General features: G+C 32.1%; 1 protein-coding gene across 1 annotated transcript; it reads left to right on the plus strand.

The window, feature by feature from the left end:
• The first annotated feature begins 1,917 nt into the window (after positions 1-1,917).
• LOC139503565 (brevican core protein-like) lies at positions 1,918-15,842 on the plus strand. The gene is made up of 8 exons (XM_071293366.1): positions 1,918-1,985; positions 5,105-5,172; positions 5,644-5,772; positions 7,968-8,138; positions 9,795-9,883; positions 10,355-10,463; positions 13,063-13,291; positions 15,703-15,842. Exons 2-8 carry the CDS (start codon positions 5,109-5,111, stop codon positions 15,710-15,712), a joined length of 801 nt encoding a protein of 266 aa, XP_071149467.1. The 5' UTR covers positions 1,918-1,985; positions 5,105-5,108; the 3' UTR covers positions 15,713-15,842.
• The last annotated feature ends 856 nt before the right edge of the window (positions 15,843-16,698 follow it).

The following is a 16,698-nucleotide window of genomic DNA, read 5'->3' on the forward strand; positions in this document are numbered from 1 at the left end:
AGTGTATGAACTTATGCCCAGAGTGCCATATAGCCACTTGTTTGTTTTTACCAATAACAATGTGGAAATGTTCAGCATTTATTACTGTTAATGTTTGTGAGTCAGTGTATGACCTTATGCCCAGAGTGCCATATAGCCACTTGTTTGATTTTACCAATAAAGATGAGGAATTGTTCAGCATTTATTACTTAATGTTTGTCCGTCAGTGTTTGACCTTATTCACAGAGTCCCATATCTATAGGCACTTGTTTGTTGATAGCAATAACTATTTGCCACTGATTATTAAGCAACCAACAATCAATTAAACTTAAGGTTAACAGGGGTAATGCCATCATCAGTGTTTAAATACCTGTAACTCAACGTTTAACGCTAAAGTCTATTTTTTATTTGCAATATAATGTTTTGTCAAATGCTAAAATTTTATCTTTGTGTACATGTTTGCTAAAATTTTATCAATTTTCTGCAAAGCTAAAACTTTATCTTTCTGGATGCTTAAATTTTAGCTTTTGGTCTGAAAAAGAACCAGCTAAAATTTTAGCTCTCCTTTATATTACTTATTGATTTAAGCTAAACTTTTATGTTATTATACTTTTATTGCTTCAGGACTGATGAAGATTGTACAGCAGAATAAAAATGATTGCTCATTTGGGATTATCTCTTGTCCTTGATATATAGTTAAACAAGTGCAGAGATATTTTTGCCTGAGCTTTTGTTCTTTTTCATCAATGTTCAGAAAGAAGAAATAGAGACAAATGATAGAAGAATAAAGAAAAATTTGGTAAGTTTTTAAATATTGATAAAGTTATAACATTTTGAGGTAAAATTTTAGTTTTTTGCAATATTCTTTAAAAAATCTACTCTTGAGAAAATGAGACAGTCTCAAAATTTAAAATCCTCCCTTTGTTGTGGTAATATTTGCTGTTGTGGTTATAACTGATGTGGTGGCAATAACTGATGTGGTGGCAATGACTGATGTGGTGGCATTAATGGCTGTTGTGGTGGCATTAATGCCTGTTGTGGTGGCATTAATGGCTGTTGTGGTGGTATTAATGGCTGTTGTGGTGGTATTAACGGCTGTTGTGGAATGGCTATATTTTGTCTTACAATTTCAGCTCTCTTTGGGCGAAGCCTTCTGTTTACCGGTAGCTGTATCTGATTTTCCCTACGTACAGTACGGTTTGGCAGCACCCTCTCCCCTTTTCCTCTCGGCATACTGGCGTAAACAAATAATTACAATGTTAGTCAATGCATTAGTAAAATAGTGATAAATCATGTAAATTAACAACGCGTCATCACTTGTACGGTTCAATGTTTACGATTATAAAGATTAGATGGTGTAATCGGGAGTTCATTTTGACGAAGTTGAACTCTGGCTGTATAAAGAACATCACACTCTTCGTCTAGACAATACAGTGGATCTAATTTTGATACCAATATTTTTAGAATGAACTTGAGAAGTTCATCATTTACGGGTTTGACTGGCTCTTTTTTTCCTGTACTGTTTCTGTGTAGTGTTTTATAGACTGTCGTTTTATTTTATCATAATGTTACTAGCTTTTATTATTTTCCTTTTTTATCCACTTTGATCTCATTATGATGAAATTCAAATCACCAGTACATGGAAAGAATGAACTTTAGTTGAAGCAAGTATAAATGGTTAACATTTACCGTCAGATTCTAGCAAAATGAATACGATAATCTCCATCCACGTCATAATTGTTAAAAAATGAATGTCCTTTTTTCCACAACAAAAAAATTAAACAGAAATATTATATTAAATGACAAAACTGAAACAGATTGTGTTGACGGAAACATATGTCTATACTATTGTTGATTTAATGCGTTATGTAGGTAATTATTCAAAAAAGAAGGTGTGTAATTAGACAGCAGTTGCGTGTTGCAATTTAAGATCAATTTCTTATCGATTACAGTAACTGTGATTTGCTTTCAGTTACAGATTTACTTCTTGACCAAGGAACACACAGGTTTGTACAATTTGGTCAAACTTTCAGTATTCTAAGTGTTCTTCATGTACACGCACATTTTGTTTTAGTTATTTCGTTAAGGGAAATAGTGTAGAATGTCATTGGATATATATGAAGTATTTTCTGTAGATATATGAACACAGAAATTTTAGTGTTGCTTGCAATATTTAACCGAAAAAATAAATAATTTATCGCACCCATTTCAACACCATCGTCTAGTTATTATCCAATTTATTCGTTTTTGTTTCAGTTAGTTTTAGGGTCGTGTGAAATAGACCACGATTTTTGTACATTTATTAAACTTGCGATTAGGTCAATTTTCTGCTATTTCATTATTTAATAGTTTTTCACATGACTTACCATCTTAGTATGAATATATTGCATGTTTAATCAAAGTAAAGGGGCACAATGTCCTTGTATTAAACCCTAGGAAATCAGTGTGTAATAATGGCCGGGTTTTAAGACAAATGGTCCAAATTTAAAAAAAAAAATTAAATGAGAAAAATGTGTTATTAATTTTTTGTAAAATCACTAACTCTACATTATAACTGTGATTTAATGATGGACAATAACATAGAATCTCAATAAATCACTAAATCGTATACAAATTTTCTGTTCGGTATATAAACGTTCTACTACAACATCCCAGTGTTAAATTATATATTATTGAATCCTTTATAAAACAGTCTTTAGAACTTAGTATAGGGGACTCATAATAGTTTTAACTTCATGCTTCTTTTAAATTCAATTTCACTAAAAATAAATTAAAGTCAATCACGGAATTTAAAACACTAGTGGACGGCAGTGATGTAGCAGAAAAATTCTATATATATATTCTTTAAATTTAAAGTCACTAAAAATAAATTAACGAAACTACCTATTATTCTGTTTATCGGTAATTATGACGTCACACAATGTATTACCTTATATTGTCAGTGAAACATCCAGTACGTTGATACTCGATAATATAAGGCAGTAAGATCAAAGGAAAAATATACGAATTACCGATAAAATCCAAATATTACATGCTTATTCCACTTGGTAAACATCACCATGATACAATTCTCTATATATCTATACTTAGCGAAGACTCCGGGATGTAAATACTTGAAAAGTTTAACTCCCACGTAAATCCACATGTATCGTAACCTGTGCAAACGCTTGTCGATTTCGGTATGTTTAAAAATACAATTAAAAAATCCCTTCAGAACCTTTATACTTATCATAAGTTTGCATCAACAAATTTTGGACAGTTCTAATTGTACGTTTAGAAGTTTTTATCTTAAAAGAGGGACGGAATATACCAGATGGAAAGTCAAACTCACAAATCGAAAATAAACTGACAACCCCTGGCTAAAAATGAAAGAAGTCAAACAGGCAAACAATAGAACAAATGACAGATCATAGAAAACTAAAGAACAAGCAACACGAACCCCACCAAAAACTAGAGGTGATCTCAGATGCTCCGGAAGGGTAAACCGATTCTGCTCCACATGTGGCATCCGTCGTGTTGCTTATATGATAACAAATCCGGTAAATAGTCTTATTCGGTATGTCACATTCATGAAAGGGAAGGGAATTGTAGTTTCGACATACGGAACATATCCGATATCATATGTGAAACGGTTATTCCATAACGGTCAAACAACTCGTGGTAGCTCCGTAAAATTTACGACGGGATGATTTCAACTTCACAATTTGGAACTCTTGGTTTAAAAGCTTCATTATGAGCAGCAACCCTCTATCAAGAAAATTATGATAGGAAATGCAAGCACGGGAATATCGTATCAATTAGGAGATATAATCCCCGTATGCAGATACTGCTTGAATGTTGCTACTTAGAAATGAAAGTTCACAATTGAAAAGCTGAAATCATCTCTTGTGTCGTAAAGTGTTGTTTTTAACCGACACTCATTGTCAATTTCTAGATGTAAGTCAAGATATGAGGCGGACTCAGCTGTATCTGTTGTATCCGTTATCTCTAGTTCGGTGGGATAGATGCGTTCAACTTAGTCACCAAATGTTGAATTATTTAGTAAAAGAACGTCATCTATATAGCGGGAAGTAAAGTAAAAGGATATTGATAACTTCTTATCTTTCTTTCAAAGAAGTTCCTGTATGAAGGAAATGCCATATTATGGAATTTTTTTAATGCAATACTTTACATGTTTTTTTGTGAGATATCTTGTTTATAATTTATCTGTATAAACTCAAACAGTGATTCTACAATTAGCGAAAAATGAACTGAATTAGGTTTTTTTTATGATAGAAGTAACTTACAGAATGGAAACAAATTACGAACTTATTGGCAATACATGTACAAATAAAGTTCGTCTGCAATTTTCTAAATTTCGCGACGTGCAATGGTCCTATTTAGCTCCGGTTCACTTACACTTTTGGGTGAGACAAGAAGATACTCCATTGAACAGAGAATATGTGTATTGTGCAAATCGAATCGCGCTGAAACAGAAACACACTTTCTGATGGATTGCTCATTGTATGACGATCTTATATACTTTTTTTTTTTACGGAATGCTATAAACTAATTGAAGTATATTAATATCTGCCTTCTGATAACTGATCAGTGCAAATGAACATGTAAATAACCGAAAGTCTTCCTCGAAAAGGCTGTGAAATATTTTCGTCTCAAGACTTAAAACTTTTTATTCTATGATTTAAAAAAACAAGATATTACAAATGTTTTATGCGTAACGAAACGTCTAACGTTTAGTAACTTATAGGCGTAAGAAAATTGAAACCGGAAGTGAACGTCCTGTAGTCACCCATTGGACAATATGTTTGGTTCCGTATTGGCCCTGTTCGAAAAGCAATATTTACTCTTGATTTATATCGGCAGTGGGACATCATCTGTATTGCACAGGCTGATTTATCCATTTTTGCTCAAATCATTTAATAACGCATGTTTAATGAATACTTTAAATGTCATTCTTCATATTAAATAAATACTAAATGTTATATTTCATGTTTTAAATACATACTTTAAATATGAAATACTTCATAAAATATGATTAATGCAAATATCATATATATTTCATGAAATATGAATAATACACATATCATATATATTTCATGAAATATGAATAATGTAAATGTTTCAGCACCATGTTTAACTGTTGGTACGTGATTGTTATTGCCCTCAGCATATACCATGAGACGAATGCAGAAAGTAAGCTTTCATTTTATATACATGGCTAAACTGTAATACAGGATAACAAAAAATAATAATAACCAAAATATATTTAAATTTTTATTAGTGCATTGTTCATTATGGTAAACATATCGCTCGAACACAATGCAGATGGTTAAAGTACAATCATGAATGCAAAGAATTTCATTAGCAAATTTGTCAACCTAAATGTATTTCACTTATTGTTCATTTAAATGCAATGAAGTTATATTATCTTGATCTAAAACATACAATGTATTAACTCTATTGCTATAGACTGAAAAAATAATCAATTTTTTCTCTCTTTCTTTTAAAAAATCATTTTGAATTTCAAAATCAATTTTGGAAACAATTGTCTTTATCCTTTATCTTTTTCACCTTTTATCTGTTCATAATACATAATTTACTGTTTGAAATTGAAAAATCACATGATGTAGAGATATTCTAAAATATGATTTCTTCATTTTTAAGAGTTAACTCGTCAATGTATGGCCTCACAGGGGAGATGCGCCCTAACACAACATTCCAATTGTGAAAGTAGTTTTGGTCCAGGATGGACAAAAAAAGGCAGTTGTTGCCGAAGGAGACCGTGTTGCGTGTGTAAGTATACAATCATGCAGGTCCTTGTAAACTAACATTTATTTGCAGTTAATGGCGTTTATATTAGCTAGATTATTCAGATAGTGACCTTAGCTACAATTAGCAGAAGCATATTTTTTCGTACTTCAACATCTCGTCGTCGAATGTATTGATTTTACTTATTCTGTAAAGATAATATTATTAGTAAAATAGTGTGTTTGTGACCTAACATGATATATACGGGGTCAGTAAATTCCATATGGGGTAAGAGTATATTAGGTCACTAGAACATTTTAACGAATTCATATTACCGACATCTTTTTTTGTCGAATTTAGACTAGAGTTGTCTCATTTGCTATGATAACAAATCTTCTTATTTCTATATTAAAGTGTTCAGGCCTCACGGCCATAAAACTTTCGAGCATGATTTTTGTTCTCAGACTCAAAAATCAACCAATCAAATTGCTGGATTTCATATTTCGAGCACGATTTTTGTGCTCAGAGCACTGCGCAAAGTTATATGCCTCCAAGGCCAGGTGTTCAATATTAAGAACCTTCTTCAATTGGTCTGCACTAAACAATAATGCAAACAATAACTATGTATAATCAACAACCTTCATATAACAATATTAAACAGAACTTTCAATACTTTTAAATTTTCTAACAGTGCCAAAGTCGTAAATCCACTACTATCCGTGTCTTGAATTAAGCCCCGCCTCCCTACTAACCTAATATTGAATATACGCGGTCACCACGCGGACGCTTTAAATTAATCATATTCCTAGAAATGTATAGAGGTAAGATAAGTATATATATATATATATATATACATATATATGGTGTGTTTAATAACCTTAAATTCCTCAGATTGTTGGTGTGTTTAATAACCTTAAATTCCTCTGACTGTTGGTGTGTTTAATCCGTAAGAAACTCTATTTGGTATGCAGATCGCAGAGAGAGTACAAGTTGTGACATTCCCGGTTTGATTTTATGTACAAGACTGTCTTAGACTTGAATTAAACATATCATACGGTTACAATGTTCTAATAAATTGTATAATTGTATTATACTAAACTTCTAACGGGAGGGATTATGCTTGATATTCATATGATGAGGAAACAATATTTCAATTAGTTAAATTCAGATCTTGAGACGGCATGCCAGTAACTGCTAATAGTCCTTTGTTAATCTATGTATCATTATCATTTTGCTTAGTTTCTATTGTTCATTTTTCTGAACTATCGAACTCGAACTTCTTCTTAACTGAATTTTAATGTGCGTATTGCTGTGTTTTTATTGTTATACATTAGCTAGAGGAATGAATGAGTATAAGGTTGATATAACACAAAACATATTCAACACCGCTGCATGTTTGCTCCTGTCCAAAGTCGGGAGATTCTGGCCTTTGTTAGTCTTGTATGTTTTTTTTAACTCAAGTTATTTATATAGTTCGGAGTTAAGTATTACGTTAATTATCACTGAACTAGTACACAGTTTTGTTTAGGGTCCCGCTGAAGCACGCCTCGGGCTGCGGAATTTATTGTATGGCTGTATTGAAAATACATTTGTAGTCCCTAGCTGTCTTCAGCTCTTTGGTCGGGTTGTTATCTCTCTGACACATTCCCCAGTTTCATTCCCAGTTTTATTTCATAATCTTGAGATTTATTTCTAGTTCAGTGTAAACATATACAATTGATATCTAATGTTATCTTAGACACATTCCGAATTTTATTTGATAATCTTGAGATCTTTCTTTTCTAGTTCGGTGTGAAGATATTCAATCTATTCAACGTTAAATGAATCCTGGCCTCACTGTCAAAATGAAAGCAATTTCTAACAAAAACCCTACAAAACTCTCAAAGAGCATTCTGTTATGCTTGACACATCTTTTGGCCAAATAATCGAAAACAAATGTTAGGATTAAAAACTTTCGGAAAATTAACAAATACATTTTTTATTCAAATCAAATAAAATACTTGTCATTATCTTAAAGTTCCAGGATAGTAATGGATTCATTTTCTACTATGACACATCATAGAACAATTTATATGTTAAAACCTTACAATAATAGTATTCAATCAACAGACGTAACGCACATATGTCTCTCGTAGATTTTTCTTTTTAAAATTTGTTAAAAAATTAATTAAACAGTTTAGTTGTATTGTTTGTTCTTTAGTTTGTTGGTAATAACTTGAAAACTGCAGATATTCTTTTAGTTCAGTGTGCAGATATTCCAACCGACAGTTTAATCAATGGTACTGTCACTGTAACGGAAAGAAATGTTGGCTCAATGGCAAATTTTACATGTGACGCAGACCTTTCACTGGTTGGAAGAAAATCGATATCGTGCACAACATCAGGCTGGAATGGAAATATTCCACAATGTAGTAAGAACACTAACATATTTTACCTTTGATTGTTTGTTATACATGTAACAATGATATTTCAATGTCTAACTATCTGAACAACACATAAGGCAAATGTAATGTAATCTAATAGTTATAATCATAACACAAGATCATATTTTGACGTAAGTGGAGATATACGCTTCTTAAGCAGAATATGATGATCACTAAAAGAGACACACGTTGACAAAATACAGTAATGACAAAATATACACTACTATTTGCACATAATCAGGATGATATGGTATATGTCCAGATGATCAATGCACATAAAGGCAACAGTACTATACCGCTGCTTAAAAGTCGATAAATCGGTTAAAAAAAACCAAATCCGGATACCAAACTGAAACGGAGGGAACACATCAACCATGAGGAGAAAACAAAGAAATAACAGAACACTGAAATGTAACCAAAACAAACCACAATGCAACATATATAGAAACAAACTCTGAGATAACAACTACAATATTCAAAAACACTTTTTTTTTTACTAAATGTTGGCTTCGTATATAAAATAGCTGAAACAATATTAAGAACAGTAAATACTATATAACTTTGATGAATCCTGGCATCACTGTCAAAATAAAAGAACACGCTAATGCGAAACCTCAAAACGCTGAGCGAAGGTTCATTCTTATATGCTTTATGTGATAGATAATGCATATTTTAAGGTTTTAATTGTCGTAATACACACCGAGGGGTTTCAGGATTGATCAAATTCCTTCTTTGGGTAATTATGACACCCCAAGGTGTGTTCTACGACAAGAAAAAACATTTAAATATTATCTGACTTATATACCGTCAAACATATTTTTTATTATAAAGATTTGAAAAGTTGAGCATCCTATTTTACCGACCACACTAAAGTGGGATATTCCTTTCTAATGCGTTCAGGTTTTAATACGCCCTACGGCTCATTCAGAATAAGAAATAAAACTTATTAATTAATCTAGATATAAACCATAGAAATTATTATCTATACACAATACAAATATTACTCTAACTGCACGAAGTAAGACACAAATGGTCACAGTATGATGTCGTATTCAGTGTGAATTTATAAGATTTCAAAATTTTACACCTAAATATGTCTCTTCCCCCCCCCCCCCCCCCCCAAAGTGTAATGAAAGGTTTACATTAAAATTCATCTCACGTATATATTAATGTCCTTGCATTAACAAAAATCCTATAAAACACTAAACACAGTAATTTATTATTTTCCACTATAAAAACTTGCAGAGCAATGCATATTAAAAATTGTCGTTGATCAACAGATTGAAAAATATGTAGTAGTTTCGAAACAAAAATATTATTAGCTCTTGTAACACTATATACATCCATCGAGTTGCATAAGTTAAATATGATAAGTAAAACCAATGGTTATTTTAGATTTGTATTAGCTTATGTCCATGTTGATATTTGTTTGCTGTACATCTAGCAGGATACAAATAATATAATATTTAATAACAGAAAAAATGTGTCTGCTTGTCCCAATTAAAATCTATCAGTTGATTATTTTCGTAAAAAATAACAGAAGAAAATAAACTTTAAACTCGAACATCTTTTAATACACTGTAATGGATTACAGTTGACAGAAAAAGTTTAATAAAACATGTACTGCTGTTTTGATAATTTTAGTAAAAATAGTATGTCCTGAGACGGTAGCCTTCTTCCGTGGTTCAAAGTACATATTCAAATGTAATGTAGGAAATTGGTTTACTTCTGAGGTATGGAATATAACATTTCTATATATAATTTGATATTTTGCAACAAAAATATGCTTTTTCAAAATTATAACTGGATAGCTTTTTAAGTAAGATATTATTAATTTATGAATATATGAATTTGTATTATTATAAAAACTAGAAACTCAAAATCAAGGAGAAAAAAGAGTGCGACGAACGGACAACAAATCAACATGAAAAATATGTTTATTAATGTTTGTTTACTCTTTACCAGAGGTATATGTACAGTGAAATCTTTCTGGTATAACAGTAATGAAATACAATTACCTTAGCTGTACATGGAAACCCTTACTGAATGTTTGATTCCGAAATGCACTTCAGTTTCGTACCTGTTTATTCCTTTTAACGATTTCGATTCATTGACGAGTCTTTTTGAATGGATGCTCGCCTTGTGTAAACAATGATGAACATGGTATGTTTGATGAACTTTTTAACTGATATTCATTGTTGTAGGATAAATGCAATGCCAGTGGTGGACAATTGACCAGTATTGAAACTGGTGACGAAAACACGTTTTTAGTAGATGTAATTACATTGATAATGAACATACAGAGATTAAGAGGTGGGCAAATTAGCAATTGTTTCAAGTTTCTCGATTCATTTCGCATCAATCAAAAAGGTTTCACAGATAACAGAGAAATCAACCGATTTCTATAATACAACGTTCTATACATATTTAAAACAACCTAAGACTATTATTATGTATGGTTATATGGGCGCTGATCGTGCGCGCATTTGTATATCTGAACAATATGAAATGGAGTTAATGGCTCATACTAGATCTTTTCATGTCACTACATAGTTTATTTGATATGCCCTTCTGAAAACGTTTTGAATTAAAGTGTTCAAAGTATTAGCATGTCGATTTTTTGTAAGATATTTGAATTTTTTAATTTGTACTTAACTTGCTTTTATATCTAATTATATAATATCTACTTAAATGCACATTTGAATTATATTTCATGTTCAGCTCATAATGATTCAATATGACATGTATAGCATTAAACAACCCAGACTACAATAAAAGTATTTGACTCTGTCTTTTAAGGTTTATTTAAAATGTAGATATTATCTAAGAAAGTTATGATTTGAAACAAATCTTAAAATTCAATTTGATTTAATGCAGACATTTTATGAGTTTATTTACAATTTATTTGGGTCTATGTTACAACTGGTGGAGTTTTTATTTCCGAGAGTATCCCCAGCTCAGTAGTCAGCACTTCTGTGTTGATATGGATTATTGTTGATATGGTCATAATTACAAATTAACTGTTTACAAAAACTTTGCATTTTTTAAACATTTGTTAAATATTTATATATATATGTAATTAGAACTTTAGTTGACTTTTTTAGCATTTTTCTTTTTCGAGCGTCACCGATGAGGCTTTTGTAGACGAAATGCACGTCTGGTGCAAATAAAAAAAAATCAATCCTGATATCTATAATTAGTTTATTTATAACAAAATAACGATAGCTATCATGTTATAGAACTCCCCAAAGTTTTACAATGTTGAGAAAAGTTGTCGTCGTGTTTCATTCCGTAATATTCTATATGTGCCTGTCGTCCCAATGTAGGACCTTATAGTTTAGTGGTAGTTATATGTGATTTACGTAAACAGTTATTTGTGACCTTCTGCTGTTGTTTTTCCTATGGCTGGGTTGTTGTCACTTTGACACATTCCCCATTTCCACTCTCAATTTTATCAAAGGTACCAGGATTATAATTTAATACGCAAGACGCGCGTTTCGTCTACATAATGCGGGGTTCACACATTGCCGATTATTCCTCCCGTTTGAGATCAGACAGCGATACGACACGAAAAGTGAAAAAGTCGGATTAGTATCCTCAATTATCTGGAATGTCCTATTATTGTCTGAACGCAGTCGTTTTAGTTCGTAACAGATTCCTACTGGTCCGAATAGTTCGGCAAAGCACCCCGACAGTTAGGTGCGTCCCGTAACATTCGGGGAAACTCAGCCGATTTTGTCTAGTCGGATTACAATCGTGCCTATGTCGTGAGAGATTCTGCAGTATCGGATCGAATTCCTAACAATGTTCTGTGTATTCGGGACGGTGTCCTGTGGAACGGGAATGATCTGGAGAAATTTGTCATTGCTGTTTTCCGGCCGATTAAGTCCAGATTGCATTCAGATCTTGTCGATTGCGAACCGTTTTTGCCGAAACCGTTCCGAAACAGTCCCGTTATTAATTCTAAATTCGTCAATGATACCCACGTCAGAGTCCCGACAATTACAAAATACAATACGACTGAGACCAGACAAAGGCGTTTGCAGTGCGATAGAGCGGACCGTGATAGGATTACGTTCCGACAGTACCTGATCATCCCGATTATGCCGACAGTTTTCGAACAGATAACTTCCGTCAGCGTCGGTTCACTGTCTTGTCACTATCTGATCTTTGTCGGATTACATTCGGTAGAATCGGGACGCAGTCGTGACAGACTCGGTCGAATTTTACCTGGCGAAAGATACAAATCGGATTAGAAGCGGATTTAAAACGGGATTATCGGGATAAATTCGCTTGGAAACGGTTGAATATCGACGCTTCCTGAACAATATCTGATTGTTGTCGTGATCAAATATTTTTTTTTACAAATTTTAATTAAAGTTTGAATTTCCATCCACGATTCATAGGATCTTGATCAGACTTTTAATAAATTTTAATCGGGAATGGTCCTGTCAAGGACGGCAGTAAAAATCGTAAATGTGTGACCCCAGCTTAAGACACATTAGTGACGCTCAGATCAAAATAGGTATATAGCCAAACAAGTACAAACTTTTAAGTTGAATAGCATTGAGGACCAAAAATTCAAAAAAGTGCCAAATACGGTTAAAGTTATACATTGCTAGGTAACAGAATCTTTAGTTTTTTCGAAAAAATCAAAGTTTTGTAACAGGAAATTTATAAAAAATGATCATATAATTGATATTCATGTCAACACCGAAGTGCTGACTACTGGGCTGGTGATATATATTTATGACTTTGCATTCATAACACATACTATATTCTTAATGAATTTTTTTTTGTTAATGTTTTTTGAAAGAAATTCATGCAGTTTGAAAATCTTATTGTCAGTCCCTTTTTTATTTTGCATTTCATGACAACAATGTTACTTATAATGTTGATATCATTATTTTAGGATATTTCTGGATTGGCCTTACAGACAATAACGATGAAATGTCATATAAGTGGTTGTCTGGTGAACCACTTAACTACAAAAACTGGTATCAAGGACAACCGCAGCAACCAGATCATTTAAATTATCGGGGTTCGACAGGTGCACACTGTGGTATGATACATCACGACTATTCTTTAAACTGGGGTGACGAACGTTGTAGTCAAAACGTATATTCCGTTTGTGAAATTCGGTAAGTTGAATTGAACCCCCATTTACATTGGATGAAAAATGAAAATTTAAATATGAAAAAAACATATTATACAGCTACTTCCTTCTGACAATAAAAGGGAAAAAGGAAATAAGAACATTTCAATTGTTTTACCAAGTCAGGAATATGACAGTTGTTGTCCATTCGTTTGATGCGTTTTATCATTCGATTATGTCATTTGATCAGGGACTTTCCGTGTTGCATTTTCCTTAGAGTTCAGTATTTTTTTGTTATTTAACTATATTTTGTAAAGTATCGAATGGTAAAAGATTTTAACGTTTTGTTGGAATAATAAAGAGTAAATTAACTGATCATAGATACCAGAATTGAAATTTTGTATTTGCGCTTAGTGTGCTTTGTCTGTATGGCTTTTGTGTTCCTTTGTTTTTTATACAGGTTTGGATTTTGAGAAAATGCTGACTGTTTTATCATTATTTGTGACAGTTGTACCTTTTGTGTCTGTTTGTTTTGTGTTCACATCGTTGTCAATATGGTTCGACTGTGATGTGTGTAAGAGGTTTGGCTAGCTATAATCAGGTTTAATTCATAAGAAAATGCATATACCTAGTCAGGAATATAACAGTTGTTATACATTCGTTTGTTGTGTTTGAGTTTTTGATTTTGCCATTTGATGAGGGAATTCCTGATTTGAAGTTTCCTCAGAGTTGAGTAATTTGGGGATTTTAATTTTCACCCTGTTGACAGATGATATCACTCTCTTTGCACCTAAGTTAAGTATGTTAACCACAATAAATAAAGAAGATGTGGTTTGATTGCCACAAATCCCCACAAGACACCAAAGGAAACATATATTTACAACTATAGGTCACCGTTTGGTCTTCACCAATGAAAGAATCCAATACTGCACAGTCAGCTATAACAGGCCCAGAAATGTCAAATGTAAAACAATTCAAAAGAGAAAATTGATTGTCTAATTTATGAATTAAATAAACGAAAAACCAATATATATCACATAAATAAACAATAGCCACTGAATTACACGCTCCTGACATGGGACATGCACATACATACAGAATGAGGCGGGGTAAAACATGTAACCGGGATTCCAACCCTCCCCTAACCTGGAACATTAGTGTAACATTACACCATCAGAACGGACGATACCCGCGGGGACTGATAGTCCACCAGCAGAGGAATCGACCCAGTGGTGTAAAATATGGAAAACAAAACGTTTAATAATTATTAATTATCCATAAGTAGTAGTAATGAGAAATGCTATCGACCTATAGCTGACTGTTAAAGCGTATTTTTGTTTTTATCTAAATACGGAAACTAGAAAACAGATTCCTACTTGCGATCATAGATATATAAATAATATGTGTTCAATATACTGATTGGCAGATTATTGTTAAAAAAAAACAATGTGTCTAAAACCACCCTTTATTGAGCAATTTATTTATTCATCTCTATCCATACAGTATAAATATCATTATTATTGTTATCATTATCTATTACTTTTAAAAATACAACATTTTTGAGATAATCGTATATTACTAGCTATATCATGATTTTTTTTAATTTGATATTAATACAAACAGTGTACTATGTTTACGAATAAATATCACAGGTATTTCATCATAAAAAACCAAGTAATTGCTTAACAACCATGTTTAGTTATCTCTGTTTACGACTGACACAATAATGACAATTTTTTTTAAATATTTTTCATTGTTATGAAACGAAGTTGTCTGTGCCATATAGTTTAACCCTTGTCCGTCATTCCGCAACAAACCATTAGGTTTTTTTTTCTAAATGCCTTCAGATATTGGGCTGATTTTTGGATTGTGTTTTAACCATGATGAGTTACAGATCGAGTTTAAGTTTCGTTCTGCTCCGCTAATTTTTGCAGAATTTACGGGCTTTGGATTCTGATAAATTGTTGAAAAACACAGTTATACGGACTTTTTTTTGAAATGCTTTCAGATATAGGGGTGATTTTTGGTATGTGAGTTCACCATGATGAGTTACATATCAAGTTTAATGGTCGTTTCGCTCTGTGAATTTTTGCCAAAATTAAGGGTTTACAACTTCGAAATTGTTGAAAATCACAGTTATAAGGACTTTTTGTCTAAAGCCCTCCAGATTTTCAGCTGATTTTTGATATGTGAGACTACTGTAATGAGTGTGTCCACATGTGTTATTGAAATTGCAGATGGGACCATTTGTGTCGCTATGATTCATCTATCTATCTATGTTTCTTATATCAGGTTGTTCATGTAGTGATGATTAATTGTCTTAAGATAGAAGCAGGTAGAAACGATACAGCATTACACATGTTACATTTATCATAAACAATTTCATATCTAAAAAAGGGTTTTCTACCTTAAAATAAGTAATTATTTCATATCTAATTATAATTCTGCCTTTTGTAGATTGACCTAATATCTGTCAGTTTGAGAGAACCATATGCATTATCTGAGGACGACATGCTATGTGCCAATTTGGGAGTCAAATATGAATTATCTGAGGACGATATGTTATTTGCATTTGTAATAAAATATTGAGAGATCTATTTCATCACCTTGCAATTATACATAAATAAGTAATTGTCCGTATGTTGTGCTGTTACACCATTGTCCCATGGTACCGGAAACCATCTTTAAAACAACTGCTTTTATATGTGCAAGAACCAAGACATGAGCCTTTCAAATCAGTTGTTGCCGTTTGTTGCTTCATATCATATTTGGATTCCTTTTGTTGTTTCGAAAATCAGTCAGGCCGTTACTTTTCCTGTTTTAATGTGGATTCATGGTATACCGCCATTTTGGATTGTACAATCACAGTACAAAATCGGTCTAGTTATTTGACTAAATCTACAAATTTGGAGACAGATTTGCAATTTAATGGTTAGACTGTTTATTTATACGAAGACAACTTGTTAATTTATTGTTTTATTTAAAACATTTTAACAAATATCAAATATTTTGGTTTTTAAAATCATTGTTTTCAAATGAGACATTTAAGGGAAGATAACTCTTTCAGTACAAAATTTACGCTGGGCTAATAGGGATTTTTTTTTATTTTTACTTGTAGCAGGAAACAAGTTCGGTGACACTATGTTTTCTTTTAATTTTCTTAAAACATATTATGAAACCTATCTTCTCACAATTTATTTCAAAATTTTATCTCATAGATTTTTTTTATGCACACTAATCTGTTTTCTCATGAACAAACTAACCAAATTTAGTCAATTTTCAACGACTCATAGCTTGAAAAATAGCACAGTGACCTGTATTTTTTATTACATTTTTGAAAAAAGCATGATAGACAAATCTTCATTTTGGCAATTTATAAAAAAATTCTGTCTCAAAAAATATATACTTATGATCTACCTTAATTTTTATACATTAATTATTTCGATCCTATAG

The sequence above is a fragment of the Mytilus edulis genome, chromosome 14 (genome assembly GCF_963676685.1).
Source record: "Mytilus edulis chromosome 14, xbMytEdul2.2, whole genome shotgun sequence".
Taxonomy (NCBI): domain Eukaryota; kingdom Metazoa; phylum Mollusca; class Bivalvia; order Mytilida; family Mytilidae; genus Mytilus; species Mytilus edulis.